Genomic DNA, 22,387 nt, shown 5'->3' with positions numbered 1-22,387 from the left:
ATATGCCAAATCATAATTAATCAGAAAAATATCAAAAAGGTTTCTAAAAATATTTATGGCTTAAATTTAAATAAAGATTAAAATGACATTTTGACATATGTAATTGATTTAATCAAATTTGTTGAATATAAATTAAATGGAAAATAAGATCAATTCAAGAAGTTGCATTTTGCGCATGTTTGATTATCAATAAAAATTTCTAAAAATTTAAACGAAAATAAATTACTAAACGTACAGGTTATGGATACAGAATTTAAAGATGTTGATTTCAAATTTGGTCACCTCAGAGGTGTGAAAGTTTTTTTTTAACTGCCAAAGCCGCATAAAAGCCAATGCCTTGCCTCAATTAGTTCACCACATATGGGATCTATGGGTCTATTCTTGAGTACATTGCATCAAAATATCGTTATAAACCGATGGCTTTTTTCGTTAGCGTTATTTTAACAGATGGAGGAATGGAGGAATCTCTATATCGAGGCGGAATATATTTAGGTAAGATTAGGTTAAAGTGGCAGCCCGATTTATTTCAGGCTCACTTAGACTATTCAGTCCATTTGCTAGTCTTGTTCCAAAAACATTACCAAAGTTAATACTTCCCATGCCCGCTCGTAATCTAAAGTCATATGCCCCCTAAAATTCGCTTACGCCTTACACCAAATGCAGGACACTCACACAAGAGGTTTTTAATTGATTTCTTTCCCTCCGCATCATGCATGACATGCTCATATTCAGTGCTGCCAATTTTGCCGATTTATCGGCATTTTGACGATTTTTTATTCACAAAATGGACAATTCCGATTTCTTTTCGATTTTAATGATATTATCTCCGCTCATTTGACAAATAGTTTAGAGAGTTACCCCCATATGCAAAAACGTTAAAGAAAACTTCAAGCCTACTTTTACCATATAAATTCCTTCGATAAACTGTCAATAAATTATTTTACATATGGGCATTAAAGTTTTCACATTTTGAAGAAGGATGTAAAATAGAGTACCTTTATTAGCCCTTATAAGTAGACAAATTTATGCTTGCAAGAAAGCCAACATTTCAAACTTTCTATATAGAACTCTACACTCATAGAAAAAAGTCTGCTAAAAACAGCAGTCGATGTCTTCTCTTATATTTTTGTACTTCCGGGCCAAGTGAACAATTTATAAAATTTCTAGGTTATAAATTTTTCCCCAAAGCATATTAAAGAACCAAAAGTAGTTTTTGGTATATTTTTGCACTGTCATATACCTACAAGCTCCCAAATACGATCAGCAAACATTTTGTTTGCTGTTATGCCTCAATTCGATAAATATTCAGATTTTTGGTCAAATACTATAGATATTGTTTTAATTATGTTAGGATAGCTCCTAAGTTGACATTTTTATTTGTTTTAGCCAAAATAAAACATGTTTTAGTGTAATCAATCTTAAAAAATAGCAGGAAAGGTTTGCTATTTCAGCAAACAGTGACTGCTGTCCCTTTTTCAGCAGACTTTCTGCTGTTTTAGCAGACTTTTCTGCTGTCCCTACTAACAAATTTCTTTGGGTGTACCAATTCATTCCAATATATTAAGTTCTACTCGAGACAACATGGGACATATATTAAATTAAGCAAAGAAAAAAATATGCTTTTTGTCACACATTTTTCTTCAATAACCAAACAATGTTTACAATCGCTGTTAATTTTTACTAAAAGTACATACCTTGACTTAAACTTTACATTTCAAATTAAGTTTATAACTTTAAAAACTTTTTTGTACCAGCAAAATCTCTAAAGCACCTTGCTAAACTATAAATTCAAGAAAAAAATCAATAACAAAGAGTTGCCACTTCGTCGCCCTGAAACGACCAAACGGCTTGCCATATTGTTTTACCATTTTGGATTTGTTTTTGGTAATGTGTTGTCAACTTTTTCGTAGCACCAAATGTTTAATTTTCACAAGTTCAAAAATTTTATGCGTGAGATTTCGGTCATTTGGCGCAATGTGCATGCACTGCAAAAAAAAAGCATGCCCGGTTCCAAAGATTTTGTCTTTACTTTAAAAAATTTGGTATTGATTACGAGCCAAAGAAGCGGAGAAGGATACTTTTAAGACACAATTCTCTTTTAAATTTGGGCTTTGTGTACTTGCTTCTAGGAAGCAAATTTTAATTTTTCGTTTTCTCAGCTTTTTTTTCTTCATATCCTATCAAAGTCCTTTAAAAGCAAGTTAACGGCAACTTTATTTTCCAAATTAAGACTCGACTTCCAGTAGAATTTATGCCATGTTTCAAGTAAAAAAGGTGTTTAAAATAAAGTTTTGAAAAACATGTCCTATATTTGAAGGATTTTTTGCTTTGTACACCCAGAGAAATGGTTGGTTGGAATTCGAGCAGGATAACAGAAAGATAGTTCAGATACATTATTTTTAGTTGTGTGGATCATATGTTTGTTATTTCTTTCGTTTGGTCGTTGATATAACCAATAAAATATCAATGCAATCAAATGCTATTACTAACGACCAAATATTGGTCGTTGTAACTCAATTCATTAAAAACAAATTTCATTGTGTACCGCTCTGTTGTGTTGATTGATTTATTTTCCCAAAGTGTCAGCAAAACTGACAAAAAGTCTGTACAGCAGATAATTTGGTTGTTTCAACAGATTTAAAAACTGATTGTTGCTGCAACCAATATTTGGATATAACAACTTCAATACTTCAATGTGAGTAAAATTGTTAAAAAGGTAAGTAGAATATTAAATGTCAATAAATCGATAATATTTTGAAAATTTACATTTCAGCTTAAATATGTATAGTAAAGGGTGATTTGTTAAGAGCTTGATAACTTTTTTTTAAAAAAAAACGCATAAAATTTGCAAAATCTCATCGGTTCTTTATTTGAAACGTTAGATTGGTCCATGACATTTACTTTTTGAAGATAATTTCATTTAAATGTTGACCGCGGCTGCGTCTTAGGTGGTCCATTCGGAAAGTCCAATTTTGGGCAACTTTTTCGAGCATTTCGGCCGGAATAGCCCGAATTTCTTCGGAAATGTTGTCTTCCAAAGCTGGAATAGTTGCTGGCTTATTTCTGTAGACTTTAGACTTGACGTAGCCCCACAAAAAATAGTCTAAAGGCGTCAAATCGCATGATCTTGGTGGCCAACTTACCGGTCCATTTCTTGAGATGAATTGTTCTCCGAAGTTTTCCCTCAAAATGGCCATAGAATCGCGAGCTGTGTGGCATGTAGCGCCATCTTGTTGAAACCACATGTCAACCAAGTTCAGTTCTTCCATTTTTGGCAACAAAAAGTTTGTTAGCATCGAACGATAGCGATCGCCATTCACCGTAACGTTGCGTCCAACAGCATCTTTGAAAAAATACGGTCCAATGATTCCACCAGCGTACAAACCACACCAAATAGTGCATTTTTCGGGATGCATGGGCAGTTCTTGAACGGCTTCTGGTTGCTCTTCACTCCAAATGCGGCAATTTTGCTTATTTACGTAGCCATTCAACCAGAAATTAGCCTCATCGCTGAACAAAATTTGTCGATAAAAAAGCGGATTTTCTGCCAACTTTTCTAGGGCCCATTCACTGAAAATTCGACGTTGTGGCTCGTTAGTAAGTCTATTCATGATGAAATGTCAAAGCATACTGAGCATCTTTCTCTTTGACACCATGTCTGAAATCCCACGTGATCTGTCAAATACTAATGCATGAAAATCCTAACCTCAAAAGAATCACCCTTTATATACGAATAAAATCTGAATACTGCTAATCCATCCATCGCCAAAACGAAATAAAAAGAAGTAAGTTCATTGTTTCGATTGCTCCTTGATCTCTGATGCATACCAGTGGATCTATGTTTCGTCAGCCTGAGAGGTATTTTCAAATGTTTCTTGTATCTCATGCACATCAAAACAGTACTTCAATCTTAAATAATGGATTTGTCTAAATGTATACGCAATGGTAGCCGTTTCGGGACATCTGAACGTTACCCATCAAAAACCATTGGGTCTACGTAGCAACTCACTCAACAACAAAATCTTGGCGGTAGCTACAGGAGGAAAAGAACGTTACGATTATTTCCCCATACACCCCGGCGCACAAAATAGATTCGGAAGATAACTCGAAAAATACATTGCGATTTGAAGGAAACAATAAAATCAGATTAGTATTACAAAAAATTTTATATCTAAATATGTATTATTTATACCTTTATATTATTGAACAATAAAGTACTAAAAATAAATAATGATTTTTTGCATAATTTTGCAAGCTGTTCGTGGTTCAAATGGGGACCGATAGCAATTTTATTGGTTGCCCTGATAATTCAAAAGGCAGTTACTTCAAACAATAGTTGGCTGTCATAAAAAAACAAATACAATTATATTGGTTGTGACTGCCAATTTTACTGTCAATTGGTTGAGGCAACAAATTCTATCGGTTAGATTCCGGTAGTAGATGGAACCAAATAAATTGGTTGGCAAAAAAATTAGTTGTCACAACAAATTTGTTTTCTGTGTGTAGTCAAGATACAAAAAGACAACAAATTTAAAGACAATTTCATTAAATTTAAAGAATTGTTTGAATTATTAAAGCCAAGTTGACATTAGCCCAAACATTTTTTCTTTCATGTTAATATACCCATTTTTAAGTTAAATCACTTAATTATAAGGACAATACAACTTCATTGGAAAGTTGATCGACTTTTGGACAAGGAAAAAAACTTTATATAAGAGAAATGCGTCTTCTATGCTAAGCAAAATAGACCTCACGATAATATTTTTCTCAGTGTGGGAACAATTTAAAAATTAGAAATCCATTTTTGGTCCGATGGTACCAAAATGAGAACGCTGTTTGGAAGAAAAAAAAAAAATATTTTTAGTGTGTAAATCCTACACCAATTCGAATGCTTCATATGGGGTTGTCAGCCGAGAAGAGCGAGCCTAAGAAGATCAGACTCCTTTGTCAAACATAACCTAACTAAAATTATTTAATAAGATATCTCCATATTTATGCACCTATAAAGTACTGCCTATATTTAACAACTGAAATATAATCAAAACAATTCATGTGATTGCAAAAAAAAAAAAACAGTATATTCCCAATCATAATGATAACCTATTCGACCATTTTCTTGTTAGTGTTTGTACTACACTCCGTTTGTTGTTCTTGTTAATTTCATAAATGTATTTCCTTTGGCGCAAAATAATAATAAACAAAAACTGAAGAGAGTACAACAACCACAATCGGCACAATTATAATAAATGTTGTTATATAGCAGAAATTGTGAACATGACCAAGACTTCTATTTGCTTTCGTTCGCCAATTGATATGTACCAATATAAAACAAAAACAATGTTTTCGCAAAGAGAGAGAGAGAGAGAGAAAGAAAGAGACGTAATTTAAAAGTCATTACCCTTCTGTTTGTGTGGTGACTGTAGTACAGAGAAACAAAAACGCACTGGGAGAGTTTTGGTCTCTGCAAAAACGTAATATATGATCACGTTTAAAACCCTCGTTCTCTCATAAAACTTCACGTGATTATCAAATGTTAGCTGGTATTATAATTTTAGTCACCATTGCATATGAAAGAGATGGATAGTGGGTGGGGGGACTGGCGGCGTTCTACACCCGCCAGACTTCATTGGTCTGCCTCATTGCTTCATGTTTTTCAAAGTCGTTTTGAAATTTAACTGATAAAATACGCTCGTACAAATGAAATTCCTTATTTTTATATTTCAATGAAATATTGTCAATCAATGTTTGATTGTACGGCCCATGCCTTGTACAGTACAGTTTTTCCCCCACTTACTAACAAATTTTGTTTTAAGCAGAGAGTCACTGCTACTAACACTAGTTTAAAATTTAAATAACTCTTTTTCTTATTGGTGACTGAAGAATTTTCTGCAAAGTCATTAACAAGTTATCACATTTTGATTTTTACCAAAACAACAAATGTTTGTGGTAGGAAGAAAACATAAAGAAACATTGATTTTTTTATATTTCACAATAATTGACACCATTTCGTAGCCAGTTCTTAATTCCGAAAAAAAACAACAAAAACAAATATCGTCGTAGTAAACAGAATCCACCTCTACCCAACCCGTTTTCTACGCAGTTCAGTCTCGGTCTTATAAAGAAGATCCCACTAATTATAGGAATTTTTATTTACAAGAATAATTATATTCAGTATACATGTATTGAAAAATAAAATATAATTAATTAATATAGATAACATATGTGTGTTAATGGATATTTCATCTAATTTTTGTAGTTTTCTTTAATTTTTAGACTTTTACAAAATCTATAGACTTTAAATTTAAGTCGGCTAACGCCCTGGGGTGGAACACAATGTTAGTAAACAAATATGGGAAATATTGAAATCTCAAGCAATTTTCATGCAACTTCGCAGAAGTGCATTTATGATTTATAGGTCGATGTATATGTATTAAAGGTATATGAAAATTTTATTCAATTTAACAAGTTTTCGAATTTGCAGTGGCGAAACATACACTCAAAAAAAGTTTACTTGGATCCAAAGATTTTGACCTTCCTTTAAGGATTTTGGTATTGATTCCAAAGATGCGGGTTATTTAAAATAAGGAAATTTTTTTGCGACCTATCTGGGATCTATAAAATGAAAATTAGAATACAGATCTCATTTATCGAATTTTCATTATATTTTTCCGATATATTAATAAAGCTATTTACGTGCAAACAAATGCCAGTTTAAAAATCCAAATTATGACGGATACCTCGAAGTAAAAAATATTTTCTTCATTCCAAAAAAAAAACTTTAAACCAAAGATGCTAAATCCTCAAAATAAGTCGTAACCTATATTTGAAGCTTTTTTATATTAAATCTAAAGATTCAATATTTAAGTTAATTTAAGGACGATTTGTTTAAATCAAAAATGTGTTTATTTACTTTAAGGAAAATTTGTCTTAGTTGAGAGACATGTAACTTTAATGAAGGGACGCAAATTTTCAAAATTTGTGTCCTAAATTTAATGAAAAAAATGTTTGAAGCAAAGATTATAAACTTTCTTTTAATTAAAATTTCATTATTTTAAAGAAATTTGTCCTTAATAGTGTGTAAATTGCGCATCCTAAAATTGAGATTAGGTAATCTTTAATATTACATAAATATTTTTTTCAGTGTAGGTATTTTGGCCATTTTTTTTTTGCCCAAATCGGAAAATCATATATATGGGAGCTATATCTAAATCTAAACCAATTTCAACCTCTATGTTTATATTAGTGTAACTCGGGCGAAAGGAGCTATATGTAAATCTGAACCGATTTCAAACAAATTTGGAACGCATAGTCATAATGTTATTTCTTTTCCCTATGCAAAATTCCACATAAATCGGAGTGAAACTGTGACCTCTATGGTCTCTCTATGAGTGTATATGGGAGTTATTTTTAAGTCAGTACCGATTTCAACCAAATTTGGGATGCATATTTAGAATGTTATTTCTACTTTCTGTGCAAAATTTCACGGGCATCGGTGTAAAACTCTGGCTTCTGGGGCTATATCTACAACTGAACCGATTTTAACCAAATTTAGCATATATAGTAAGAATCTTTACCCTTCATGTGTATAATTTCATGAAAAACTGAGTAAAATTGTGGCTTCTGAGGACGTATAAGTAAATATCGGACGAAAGATATATAAAAGCTATGCCTAAATCTATGCCAAAATTTACGACACAACTAAGTGTACTCCTTACGCAAAATTTGATGCATGTCAGCGTAAAACTCTGGCTTCTGGGATCATATAACAGCATATCGGGCGAAAGATATGAGAGCTACACAGTCTTACACAAGTTTACATACTCATGAGTTTTTAACCTTCTAAATAAGCATGTTTCTTGTTGTTTTTTTTATAAACCACACTAAAAAACTTTTGTTAAAAATTAACAAATACTTTGTTTTTCAAATTATTTTACAAAAATTAAAGCATGTATATGTATAGTTTATAATATTTTATTTTTTAAATAAAATACAAATTCTTTAATCATATGTAAACTTGTGTGAGACTGTGTATGTCTAAATTTGAATCGATTTCTTCCAAAATCAATAGGCTTCTATTCTGACCCAAAAAACATACTTGTGCCAAATTTGAAGTCGACTGGACTAAAACTGCGACCTAGACTTTGATCACAAATATGTGTTCAAAGATAGACGGACGGACGGACGGACATGGCTAGATCGACTCTGGAGTAGAGGTGTGTACGTGAGTAATAGTTTGCTCACGCACACGCACAATCACGACGTAGAAATCTTACTCACGCATTTTTTGGTAGGACTCACACTCACGGAAAGAAAATTTGAACTCACGCACGAACTCCTTTTAAATGTCGTGACACACGACAAATATCGTGACTCACGAAAAATGTCGTGACTCATGAAAAATGTCGTGACTCACGAAAAACCTCGTGACTCACGAATAATTTTATGAGTAATTTACCTATAGAACCCGACTGAAAACATGAGTATGATTAAAATCGAGACCGTTATAGAACTCTTAGCACCTAGGATGTCACTAAAATTATAAATGAATTCAACTCGTAAGCGGGATTATTTTCGTGAGCGTGTTTTTCCGCAATTCGTTACCCACGCACACTCACGAACCCAGCAAAAAAAGAGCTTCAAACAAGTATATACGACCGTAAGTTCGGCCAAGCCGAAGCTTATGTACCCTCCACCATGGATTGTGTAGAAACTTCTTCTAAACACTGCCATACACAATCGAATTACTTGAGTTGCGGTAACGCTTGCCGATGGCAAGGTATCTTAAAACCTCCTAACACCGTCTTCTAATTGCAAGGTAGTCCATATGTGGTATATATTAAACTAAAAAGGCCGATTAAATACGTATATAATTAAGCTTGACAAAATTTTCTATAGAAATAAAATTGTGATAAAAGTTTCTATAGAAATAAAATTTTGACAACATTTTCTATAGAAGTAAAATTTGGACAAAATTTTCTATAGAAATAAAATTTTGTCAAAATTTTCTATAGAAATAAAATTTTGTCAAAATTTTCTATAGAAATAAAATTTTGACAAAATTTTCTATAGAAATAACATTTTGCAAAATTTTCAATAGAAATAAAATTTTGACAATATTTTCTATAGACATAAAATTTTGCTAAATTTTCTATAGAAATAAAATTTGACAAAATTTTCTATAGAAATAAAATTTTAACAAAATTTTCTATAGAACTAAAATTTTCACAAAATTTTCTATAGAAATAAAATTACGAGTTTAACAAAATTTGCTATAGAAATAAAATTTTGTCAAAATTTTCAATAGAAATAAAATTTTGACAACATTTTCAATAGAAATATCATTTTGCAAAATTTTCAATAGAAATAAAATTTTGACAAAATTTTCAATAGAATTAAAATTTTGACAACATAAATTAAAATTTTGACAACATTTTCTATAGAAATAAAATTTTGCTAAATTTTCCATAGAAATAAAATTTGACAAAATTTTCTATAGAAATAAAATTTTAACAAAATTTCCTATAGAAATACAATTTTCACAAAATTTTCTATAGAAATAAAATTACGAGTATAACAAAATTTGCTAGAGAAATAAAATTTTGTCAACATTTTCTATAGAAATAAAATTTTGACAAAATTTTCTATAGAAATATCATTTTGCAAAATTTTCAATAGAAATAAAATTTTGACAAAATTTTCAATAGAAATAAAATTTTGAAAAAATTTTCAATAGAATTAAAATTTGGACAACATTTTCTATAGAAATAAAGTTTTGACAATATTTCTATAGAAATAAAAATTTAACAAAATTTTCTATAGAAATAAACTTTTAACAAAATTTTCTATAGAAATACTATTTTCACAAAATTTTATATAGAAATAAAATTACGAGTATAACAAAATTTGCTATAGAAACAAAGTTTTGACAAAATTTTCTATAGAAATAAAATTTTAACAAAATTTTCTATAGAAATAAAATTTTGACAAAATTTTCTATAGAAATAAATTTTTGGTAGATTATTTTTGGCTCGAGTTGCAACCATGATTGTGAAGCGATATGCACCAATTTTTGTGTGATTAGAGATGGGCTATATATAACTATAGACCGAAATGGACCAATTTTGGTATGGTTATTAGCGGCCATATTCTAACACCACGTTCCAAATTTGAGCCGGATTGGATGAATTTTGCTCCTCCAAGCGGCTCCGGAGGTCAAATCTGGGGATCGGTTTATATGGGGGCTATATATAGTTGTGCATCGTTGTGGACCAATATTTGCATGGATGTTAGAGACCATGTTAGACCAGCCCGATCGGATGAAAGTTGCTTCTCTTTGAGGCTCCGCAAGCCAAATCTGGGGATCGGTTTATATGGGGGCAATATATAATTATGGACCGATTTCGACCAATTTTTGCATGGGTGTTTGAGGCCATATATCAACACCACATACCAAATTTCAACTGAATCGGTTTAATTTTGCTCTTCCACGAGGCTCCGGAGGTCAAATCTGGGGATCGGTTTATATGGGGGCTATATGTAATTATGGACCGATGTGGACCAATTTTTGCATGGTTGTTAAAGACCATATACTAACACCATGTACCAAATTTCAGCCGGATCGGATGAAATTTGCTTCTCTTTGAGGCTCCGCAAGCCAAATCTGGGGATCGGTTTATATGGGGGCTATATGTAATTATGGACCGATGTGGACCAATTTTTGCATGGTTGTTAGAGACCATATACGAACATCATGTACCAAATTTCAGCCGGATCGGATGAAATTTGTTTCTCTTAGAGGCTCCGAAAGCCAAATCGGGGGATCGGTTTATATGGGGGCTATATATAATTATGGACCGATGTGAACCAATTTTTGCATCGTTGTTAGAGACCATATACTAACACCAGGTACCAAATTTCAGCCGGATCCGATGAAATTTGCTTCTCTTAGAGGGTCTGAAAGCCAAATTGTGGGGTCCGTTTATATGGGGGCTATACGTAAAAGTGGACCGATATGGCCCATTTGCAATACCATTCGACCTACATCAATAACAACTACTTGTGCCAAGTTTCAAGTCGATACCTTGTTTCGTTCGGAAGTTAGCGTGATTTCAACAGACGGACGGACGGACGGACATGCTCAGATCGACTCAGAATTTCACCACGACCCAGAATATATATACTTTATGGGGTCTTAAAGCAATATTTCGATGTGTTACAAACGGAATGACAAAGTTAATATACCCCCATCCTATGGTGGAGGGTATAAAAAACAAAATAAATAGGTATATACGGCTATAAGTCCGAATCTTATGTGCCCTCCACCATGGATTGCGAGTTTATTGGACAGAAAGATTAAGGGAATTGATATTATTAAATTACTGAAAAGAAAATTCCAGAAACCCATCCCGTATATGTTTCAGTGTTGGCCACTACACATTTCCATAATCTTTAGCGAGATCAGGCCGGGTGAGATGATTTAATTTGGGTCTGCTATGTTAATTTCTTATGAAATTTACATACGTGAATTATTCTTCCCAAATTTTAGTTGCTTTTTTTATAAATTAACATGAGTTTGGAAAAAAATATTACAATGTGTTACGACCGGTATAACAAACTTATTATTTCTCTATTCTATCGTAGAACGGTAGAAAGACAATTTAGAATAACGCACTGATGACACAAACATGTTAACTTTAAATAGTCGCAAATGATGAGTAGTAAAGAAAAGTCCGTTGTCCTTACATGTATATCCAGCCAATCCCCACCTCTTTCGTTCTCTTAATAGTATGTGTGACCATTGAAACATTGTTGTTGAAAATAATTAGAATTTGCTTCCAGTTTTCGTTGGAATGTCATACTATCCGGAACTATATTTACACATTAAAACATTGAATTTCTTTGGTTTAATTTGTTGTGACTGTCACTTGGACGGTGCCAACAATAATGTGGACATTGCGAGAGGAACAAATTATGACCGACAGGCTAAAAGCATATTTTGCTTCATTCAACTGATGTATAATTCCTTGCTACTCTATTGCATTATACGCCCTAAAGATTTTTATTTAGCAATATTTACGGAAACGGGTAATCTTCATTCAATATTCTTGTTTGGAAGCAGTTGCATACTGATATCGTGTATCTATGGATATTTCTATGTGACACATGCCAAGAATGTCTCATTCCTGAAGGACATATTAATATATTATAATGACATGTATAACAAAGGAGCCGGAGGACAAGTGGTCAAAGCATGTCGTCGTCAATTCTTCTTGTATGCAGCAATATCCTTAATAACTTTTTTAATTTCCACATTCAGTTATGTGGCAAACTTGAAAAACTGGCCAGCCACCTTATTCTTAATTATACTCCACTCTAGCATCACATCCGTAGTGGGTATTATAATTAGTATATATGCAACAATTGTCAAAATATTCACTATATCCATGAGGCATTTAAATGGTGAACTAATCGAAAATAAATTTGGAGGTACCGATAATGATTTTAAAAATATTGTGAAACAACAAAATCGTTTACTGGGCATATGTCATCAGGGTCTAAATCGTCGCTTTGGCATAGTACTTATAATGACATGCATCTATTTATTGATATTTATACCATCTGGTCCATATTTGGTGATTTCGAGAATTTTAAATATTGATATTAGTCAAGATATAATGACTATAATTGTACCCACAATTGTCACATGCTTTTGGAGTATGCCATGGATCGTTATCATCATTATGATGTTTAAATGTGGAGGTTTAACTGTTGAGGTAAGATATTTATATACACTTCAAAAAGATTAATTGGAACCAAAGATTTTGTCCTTCCCTTAAGGATTTTGCTATTGACTCCGAGTCACAGATGCGGCTTATTTAAAATTAAGAAGATTTTTAGGGGATTATCTAAATAGCTTTAAATCTAGGACTTAATTCCAAAAACAGTTTTAACTAAAGTTGCAAAATTCTCTGTTGGGGGTCTCTCTGCCAGACAATACGGAATTCCTGGGAAATCGGCACTAGGATCCAGGGCTGTGGAGTCGAGCCAATTTTGCTCGACTCCGACTCCGACTCCAGCATTTTTCATCAGCTCGACTCCGACTCCGACTCCGGAGTCGACTCCGGGTAATATAACTAAATCTCATTTTAGTACCACTAATTTGTAGTTCTATTGAGGGGATATAAAGGGTGATTTGTTAAGAGCTTGATAACTTTTTTAAAAAAAAAACGCATAAAATTTGCAAAATCTCATCGGTTCTTTATTTGAAACGTTAGATTGGTCCATGACATTTACTTTTTGAAGATAATTTCATTTAAATGTTGACCGCGGCTGCGTCTTAGGTGGTCCATTCGGAAAGTCCAATTTTGGGCAACTTTTTCGAGCATTTCGGCCGGAATAGCCCGAATTTCTTCGGAAATGTTGTCTTCCAAAGCTGGAATAGTTGCTGGCTTATTTCTGTAGACTTTAGACTTGACGTAGCCCCACAAAAAATAGTCTAAAGGCGTCAAATCGCATGATCTTGGTGGCCAACTTACCGATCCATTTCTTGAGATGAATTGTTCTCCGAAGTTTTCCCTCAAAATGGCCATAGAATCGCGAGCTGTGTGGCATGTAGCGCCATCTTGTTGAAACCACATGTCAACCAAGTTCAGTTCTTCCATTTTTGGCAACAAAAAGTTTGTTAGCATCGAACGATAGCGATCGCCATTCACCGTAACGTTGCGTCCAACAGCATCTTTGAAAAAATACGGTCCAATGATTCCACCAGCGTACAAACCACACCAAACAGTGCATTTTTCGGGATGCATGGGCAGTTCTTGAACGGCTTCTGGTTGCTCTTCACTCCAAATGCGGCAATTTTGCTTATTTACGTAGCCATTCAACCAGAAATGAGCCTCATCGCTGAACAAAATTTGTCGATAAAAAAGCGGATTTTCTGCCAACTTTTCTAGGGCCCATTCACTGAAAATTCGACGTTGTGGCAGATCGTAAGTCTATTCATGATGAAATGTCAAAGCATACTGAGCATCTTTCTCTTTGACACCATGTCTGAAATCCCACGTGATCTGTCAAATACTAATGCATGAAAATCCTAACCTCAAAAGAATCACCCTTTATATGGGGTATATATATGGATCGATATAAAGTATCGTATTTATTTATGTGTGCAAGAAGGGTCTTAATTTCGCATTTATACCAATTAAACTCTTTATTTCAAATTTAGGGCAATGTTTAATAAATAAAATAATGATATAAATACCCATCATAATATGAGAAGATACCGACAGTATATGTATTTGTGGACGAAAATTATTATAAAGGGTTATATTCCCATATGCATGAATTTGAATCTGAATCGATTTAGACAAAATTGTATATACTTCTAGAAAATCTCTGTACCTGTAAATCTAACGTTATGGGACGTAACACAATTATAGCAAAAAATAAAAATGCAAAGAAAGTCTAAAGTCGGGCGGGCCGATTGTAACATACTCTGCACAACTTTGTATTTAGATCAACATTTTGATAAAATCTGAAATCAGACTTCTACAAAATCTCGTGCAATATTTGGGAAACATTCATAATTTTTTATATAGCAAAATTTGAGTCACTTTTACCTGTTTTCGACTTAGCAGTGAGTAGCAGTAAGAAAAAAATTTGCTACATAAATAAAATTTTGACAAATTGTTTTATAGAAATAAAATTTTGAAAAAAAATATAAATAGAAATTTTGGAAAAATTTTTGTGTAGTAAATAAAAGTTTGCAAAATTTTCTATAGAAACAAAATTTGAACTAAATTCTCTATATAAATAAATGTTTGAGACAATTTTCTATATAAATAAAATTTGAAAAAATTATTAATAGAAATTTTGGAAAATTTTTTGTGTAAATAAAATTTTGCACAATTTTCTATAGAAGCAAAATTTTGGCTAAATTTTCTATAGAAATAAATTTTTGACAAAATTTTCTACATAAAAATATTTTTATACCCACCACCATAGAATGGTGACAGGGGTATAATAAGTTTGTCATGTCGAAGATGAGCTAGATCGGTCCAGGTTTTGATATAGCTCCCATATCAACCGATCGCCCGATTTGGGGTCTTGGGCTTATAAAAACCGTAGTTTTTATCCAATTTGCCAGAAATTGGAAACCTAGAGGTATTCTAGGGCTATAAGGAGGAGTGCTGAAAATGGTGATTATCGGACCATGTTTTAATATAGCTCCCATATAGACAGAACTCCCGATTTTATTTCTTGAGCTTCTAGAATCCGTAGTTTTTATCCAATTTGTCTGAAGTTGGAAATCTGGAGGTATTATAGGACCATTACAAGGCGTGCCGAAGATGGTCACTATCGGACGAAGTTTTGATATAGCCCCCTTTTAGACCGATGTTACGAGTTTACTTCTTGGACTTCTACAATCCGTAGTTTTTATCCAATTTGCCTGAAATTTGAAATCTGGAGGTATTCTAGGACCATTAAGAGGTGTGCCGAATATATTGTGTATCGGTCCAGTTTTTGATATAGTCCCCTTATAAACCGGCCCTCCGTTTTGGAGTCTATATTCTAGAACTACAATAGATGTGCTGAATACTGTACGTATCCTTCCATGTTTTTGGCTTAGCCCCATTAGTCCGATTGACCAAAATAGACCCAAAAAATTATTGAAGTTGGTCCGATGGTCAGACCAAATGGAATTTTTCTGCAGAAATAACATTTGGACAAAAATTTCTATAGAAATAAAATTTTAACAAAATTTTCATAGAAATAAAATTTTAACAAATTTTTCATAGAAATAAAATTTTAACAAAATTTTGTATAGAAATAAGCTTCTTAAAAAATTTTGGGATACAATATTATGCAAAAATTTTGTACAAATTTCTGCTAAATATGTAATAGAAATAAAATTTTGGCTAAATTTTTTACAGAAATTAAATTTTGGCTAAATTTTCAATAGAATTAAACTTTGGCTACATTTTCTATAGAAATTAAATTTTGGCTAAAATGAAATCTATTGAAATAAAATTTGGACCAAATTTTCTATAGAAATAAAACATGGACAAAATTTTCGATAGAAATAGAATGAGGTCAACATTTTATATAGAAATAAAATTTTGAAAAAATTTTCTTTCGAAGAAAAATTTTAGAAAAATTGGAACTTTTAAATTATTTTAATTTAAATTAGAAAACTGGTCCCCTGGTACGAATTTTGGAAAAATTTGGTCCAAAATAAAAATTCGTTGTTGCAACGCTGGTAAGGCCTCCATATAGACCGATTTCTGATATTGAGGATACAGAAGGTGCATTTACCATGAATGTAAATTTGCCAGATATTACTTCTCGTAATCATAAAGCAGTTGGTGTACTATAGATTTTAGATTTCAAATCAAGGTATTTTTTCTTAATTTTCTTGCACATTTACAGGATATGTTTATGATTCCTTTAAAACTCAAACAAAAATAGTTCTTATAAATCCGGAATCTGATAGGTAAAATCTTTGCATTTATTTTCGGGATGCGAACTGGTTAAACTGATCTGTCATCAAACCCCCATGAAATTTTCTAAGGAAATTAGTATATTTGATTCATGGTGGTGGGTATTTATGATTTGGCCCGGACGAACATACTGCTGTATATACTTGTTTTATTTTTTATTTTCTATAGAAATAAATGTTGACTTAATTTTCTATAGGAAAAAAAATTTCTATAGTAATAATATTTCGAATAATTTTTTTATAGAAATTAAATTTTGACAAAACATTCCATATAAATACAATAGTAACAAAATTTTCTATAAAAAACACCTTTGACAATTTTTTCTGTCATATGTGTGTAGGTATATAGCCTTAAAATAAAATTAAAAACAATAAATTCGAATTATTGTTCGAATTATTTCAAATAAATTGATATGGGGATTAAAATGGATCGATCCAGCCCATTTGCTAGTCTAACATTCTAGGAAACATAAAATGATAGCCGTAATTGGAAGTTGATTTTTATTTCCAATCGTGGTGTACATTGATCGAATGCATAACGCATTGGAAACTAATTTGCGTAAAAACTTTTTTAGTTACAAAAATGTGAAGTGTTTTAAAAAATTTGGTTTAGCCGGAGTCGGAGTCGAGCAAAATTTTTACGACTCCGACTCCGACTCCAGCCAAATCTTCAGACTCTGACTCCAAGACTCCGACTCCGACTCCACAGCCCTGCTAGGATCCCTTAAGGAAGTATCAAGAGGGCAGTCACTCTTCCACATCTATAATTCTACTGTCGGCGCTAGATATTAAGAACGTTGTCAATGGCCTAAGGTGGACAGTCGTAATATAAAGGGTGATTCTTTTGAGGTTAGGATTTTCATGCATTAATATTTGACAGATCACGTGGGATTTCAGACATGGTGTCAAAGAGAAAGATGCTCAGTATGCTTTGACATTTCATCATGAATAGACTTACTAACGAGCAACGCTTGCAAATCATTGAATTTTATTACCAAAATCAGTGGCAGAAAATCAGCTTTTTTATCGACAAATTTTGTTCAGCGATGAGGCTCATTTCTGGTTGAATGGCTACGTAAATAAGCAAAATTGCCGCATTTGGAGTGAAGAGCAACCAGAAGCCGTTCAAGAACTGCCCATGCATCCCGAAAAATGCACTGTTTGGTGTGGTTTGTACGCTGGTGGAATCATTGGACCGTATTTTTTCAAAGATGCTGTTGGACGCAACGTTACGGTGAATGGCGATCGCTATCGTTCGATGCTAACAAACCTTTTGTTGCCAAAAATGGAAGAACTGAACTTGGTTGACATGTGGTTTCAACAAGATGGCGCTACATGCCACACAGCTCGCGATTCTATGTCCATTTTGAGGGAAAACTTCGGAGAACAATTCATCTCAAGAAATGGACCGGTAAGTTGGCCACCAAGATCATGCGATTTGACGCCTTTAGACTATTTTTTGTGGGGCTACGTCAAGTCTAAAGTCTACAGAAATAAGCCAGCAACTATTCCAGCTTTGGAAGACAACATTTCCGAAGAAATTCGGGCTATTCCGGCCGAAATGCTCGAAAAAGTTGCCCAAAATTGGACTTTCCGAATGGACCACCTAAGACGCAGCCGCGGTCAACATTTAAATGAAATTATCTTCAAAAAGTAAATGTCATGGACCAATCTAACGTTTCAAATAAAGAACCGATGAGATTTTGCAAATTTTATGCGTTTTTTTTAAAAAAAAGTTATCAAGCTCTTAACAAATCACCCTTTACAACCTGGAGACATTCCGAAATTCTTAACGAAGATATTGAACGACTATCTTATGATCGATTTTTGATATAAAGGGTGATACGGTTAAATTTGGTCAAGGGAAAACGCGTGTAAATCGGTGAAATCGTTTATTTAAAAAATCAAATTAAATTTCTTTTTCAAGTTCAATTAGTATAAAATTCAAGAAAAATATTCAGTTAGGCTTTCGCTTTTCCAAATCCGAATTGCCGGGCCTCACGCTTGACACCTGCCATCAGATTTTGTACAGCCACCTTGTCCACCTTCTTCGCCGCAGAAAGCCAGTTTGCCTTGAACTGCTGCTCGTCCTTAGCAGTTTTTTTGGTCTTCTTTAGGTTCCGCTTGACAATAGCCCAGTATTTCTCAATTGGGCGGAGCTCTGACGTGTTGGGAGGGTTCTTGTCCTTGGGAACCACCTGCACGTTGTTGGCGGCGTACCACTCCATGGTCTTTTTACCGTAATGGTAAGATGCCAAATCCGGCCAAAACAGTACGGAACAACCGTGTTTCTTCAGAAAAGGCAGCAGACGTTTATTCAAACACTCTTTCACGTAAATTTCTTGGTTGACAGTCCCGGAAGCTATGAAAATGCTGTTTTTCAAGCCACAGGTACAGATGGCTTGCCAAACCAGATATTTCTTTGCGAACTTTGACAATATTATGTGCTTGAAAATATCTGCTACCTTTCCCCTTCCTTTTGCCGTATAAAACTCCTGTCCCGGAAGCTGCTTGTAGTCGGCTTTGACGTAGGTTTCGTCGTCCATTACCACGCAGTCAAACTTCGTCAGCATCGTCGTGTACAGCCTCCGGGATCGCGCTTTAGCCGTCGTATTTTGTTTATCATCGCGATTTGGAGTCACTACCTTCTTGTAAGTCGATAGTCCGGCTCGTTTTTTGGCTCGACGCACGGTTGTAGACGATACACTCAGCTTATTTGCGGCATCTCGGAGAGAGAGGTTAGGGTTTCGCTTGAAACTACCGGCAACTCTCTTTGTCGTCTAAGTTTCCGGTTTTCGATTTCCCCCCCGATCCAGACTTCCTGGCTGTCGACAAACGTTCCCCAAACATTTTAATTACATTTGTAACGGTTGATTTGGCAACTTTTAGCGATTTTGCCAGCTTTGCGTGCGAGTAGCTCGGATTTTCGCGATGCGTGAGCAAAATTTTGATACGCTGCTCTTCTTGCTTGGACGGCATTTTGACAACTGAAGAGTGAATTCCAAAATTAAAATAGGAGCAAGATTCTACACACACACACCTTCAAAATGAGGGGTGTTCAGGTTTTTTTATATGCAAAATTGAAAGAAATACGCCAAGTTTATATTGACCAAATTTTGACCGTATCACCCTTTATGACACTAACAGGGCCAAAGAAGAATGGAAGCGACCTCAGGTGCCGCTCAGCGCCCAATCCTTGCAGCAGATCTATGCAATGCGACATACGACGAAATACTGAAATACCCATGCCAGACGATACACTCCTTGTTGGCTACGTTGAGACGCAGTGATAAGGGCGAGAAACCTTCATAAGCGCTAAAGACTGAATAGATATGCATGGTCTACAATAAGCCATGCAAAAGTCCGAACTGCTACTACTAACGACACGCATTTGCCTCTAGAAATAGAGATGGACATACGACGACATTTTAATCCCAACCAGTCAGTCAGTCTGAACTCGAAGTAGCTTGGATTCAAACTAACGAACTCCAAGCAGATATAGTACGCAACGGAGAAAGCTGCTACACAGAAAAAATTTAATGAAAATTCTTACCAAAAAAAGTCTTATTTAAGTTTAAAAAAATATTCAATTAAAAATTTAATTGATTCAACAAATTTTTTTTTAACAAAAAATAATCACAAAAATTATTAGTATCAATCAATTTTTTAATTGGATCAATAAATTTTTCAATTGACTTTCAATTATTTTTTTAATTGATACTATAATTTCTGTGATTGGATCAATTAATTTCGTGATTGAATAAGATTTTTGTTTTGTGTGTACGATAAGGTCGCGACTGAGCAAGCTGCTGTCAAACATAGAAGGCTCTCTTCTAAATAGAACAAGTAAGGAAAGTCTAAAGTCGGGCGGAGCCGACTATATTATACCCTGCATCACTTTGTAGATCTAAATTTTCGATACCATATCACATCCGTCAAATGTGTTGGGTGCTATATATAAAGGTTTGTCCCAAATACATACATTTAAATATCACTCGATGTGGACAGAATTTGATAGACTTTTACAAAATCTATAGACTCAAAATTTAAGTTGGCTAATGCACTAGGGTGGAACACAATTTTAGTAAAAAATATGGGAAACATTTAAATCTGAAGCAATCTTAAGGAAACTTCGGAAAAGTTTATTTATGATTTATCGCTCGATGTATATGTATTAGAAGTTTAGGAAAATTAGAGTCATTTTTACAACTTTGCGACTAAGCAGTGGCGATTTAAGAAGGAAAATGTTGGTATTTTGACCATATTGGTCGAAATCTGAAAAACATATATATGGGAGCTATATCTAAATCTGAACCGATTTCAATCAAATTTGGCACACATGACTATACTACCAATTGTACTCTTTGTGCAAAATTTCAAGCTCATCGGGATAAAACTCTGGCTCTGGGTCAATATAAGTGCATATCGGGCGAAAGATATATATGGCACCTATATCTAAATCTGAATCGATTTCAACCAAATTTGGCACGCATAGCTACAATGCTAAATCTACTCCCTGTGCAAAATTTCAACCAAATTGGGCCAAAATGTTGGCTTCTGGAGCCATATAAGTCCATATCGGGCGAAAAATTAATATGGAAGCTATATCTAAATCTGAACCGATTTCAATCAAATTTGGCACACATGACTATACTACCAATTGTACTCCTTGTGCAAAGTTTCAAGCTAATCGGGATAAAACTCTGGCTCTGGGTCCATATTAGTCCATATCGGGCGAAAGATATATATGGGAGCTATATCTAAATCTGAACCGATTTCAATCAAATTTTGCACACTTGACTATACTACTAATTGTACTGCTAGTGCAAAATTTCAACCAAATTCCGCCAAAAATCTGGCTTCTGGGGCCATATAAGTCCGTATCGGGCGAAAGATATATATGGGAGCTATATCTAAATCTGAATCGATTTCTTCCAAAATCAATAGGGTTCTATTCTGACCCAAATCAGGAACATGTGCCAAATTTGAAGGCGATTGGACTTAAATTGCGACCTAGACTTTGATCACAAAAATGTGTTCACAAACAGACGGACGGACGGACGGACAGACGGACATGGTTATATCGACTCAGGGACCCACCCTGAGCATTATTGCCAAAGACACCATTTGTCTATCGCGTCTCCTTCTGGGTGTTACAAACATATGCACTAACTTATAATACCCTGTTCCACAGTGTGGCGCAGGGTATAAAAAGGATACTCATGCAGATGACAAACAGTATACTCCTCAATGGATGTGAAATCATTGCGTCGACCCTACAGACACGGTAAAGAGCGAAAATGCTGCTTTCACTACATACAAAGGCTGTTCAGAGAATCACTTCAGCGATCCCAATAGACTTCCAGGCAATTGAGCGGCAAAAGGTTTTTCGAAGCTAAACAACAAGGCGCGAAGGACTTGATACCGAATATTCAACCAGAGACCATAGATAAATAGCAGGAACGATGGAGGAACTAGACTAAGGGCAAATGGAGTTATGGCGAGAGAGAAGATATGGGAAAGTGAGGTATTATATTACTCAGATGCTCTCTGGTCACAGATACTTTCGAAAGTAACTGCATCGTATGGGGAAATTCAGCTCAGAGAACTGTAACAGGTTGGCTGATAAGTCCCCGGTCTGACACATAGATGGCGTCGCTAGTATTAAATGCATATTATTTTTATATAGTACCAACCTTCAAATGATTCGTGTCAAAATTTGACGTCTGTAAGTCAATTAGTTTGTGAGATAGAGCGTCTTTTGTGAAGCAACTTTTGTTATTGTGAAAAAAATGGAAAAAAGGAATTTCGTGTTTTGATAAAATACTGTTTTCTGAAGGGAAAAAATACGGTGGAAGCAAAAACCTGGCTTGATAATGAGTTTCCGGA

The 22,387-nt window shown here is 34.0% G+C and overlaps 1 protein-coding gene across 1 annotated transcript; it reads left to right on the top strand.

Annotated features, from left to right (window-relative positions):
* Window positions 1-11,849: 11,849 nt before the first annotated feature.
* On the top strand, window positions 11,850-19,810 carry LOC142240021 (gustatory and pheromone receptor 39a-like). Its single transcript, XM_075311740.1, has 2 exons — window positions 11,850-12,773; window positions 19,646-19,810. The coding sequence occupies exons 1-2, from the start codon at window positions 11,850-11,852 to the stop codon at window positions 19,808-19,810; spliced, it is 1,089 nt and encodes a 362-aa protein (XP_075167855.1).
* The last annotated feature ends 2,577 nt before the right edge of the window (window positions 19,811-22,387 follow it).

Source organism: Haematobia irritans, chromosome 5 (genome assembly GCF_050003625.1).
Source record: "Haematobia irritans isolate KBUSLIRL chromosome 5, ASM5000362v1, whole genome shotgun sequence".
NCBI lineage: Eukaryota > Metazoa > Arthropoda > Insecta > Diptera > Muscidae > Haematobia > Haematobia irritans.
Note: the sequence above shows the minus strand (reverse complement) of the source record. Positions and strands in the feature narration are given on the sequence as shown.

What these genes read in the sequence shown, in the direction of transcription:
- LOC142240021 (XM_075311740.1), top strand. Translation starts at nt 11,850, where the DNA reads ATGTCATACTATCCGGAACTATATTTACACATTAAAACATTGAATTTC. An exon ending in GTGGAGGTTTAACTGTTGAG is followed by an intron (nt 12,774 to 19,645) that starts GTAAGATATTTA and finishes TGACACTAACAG; the next exon opens with GGCCAAAGAAGAATGGAAGC.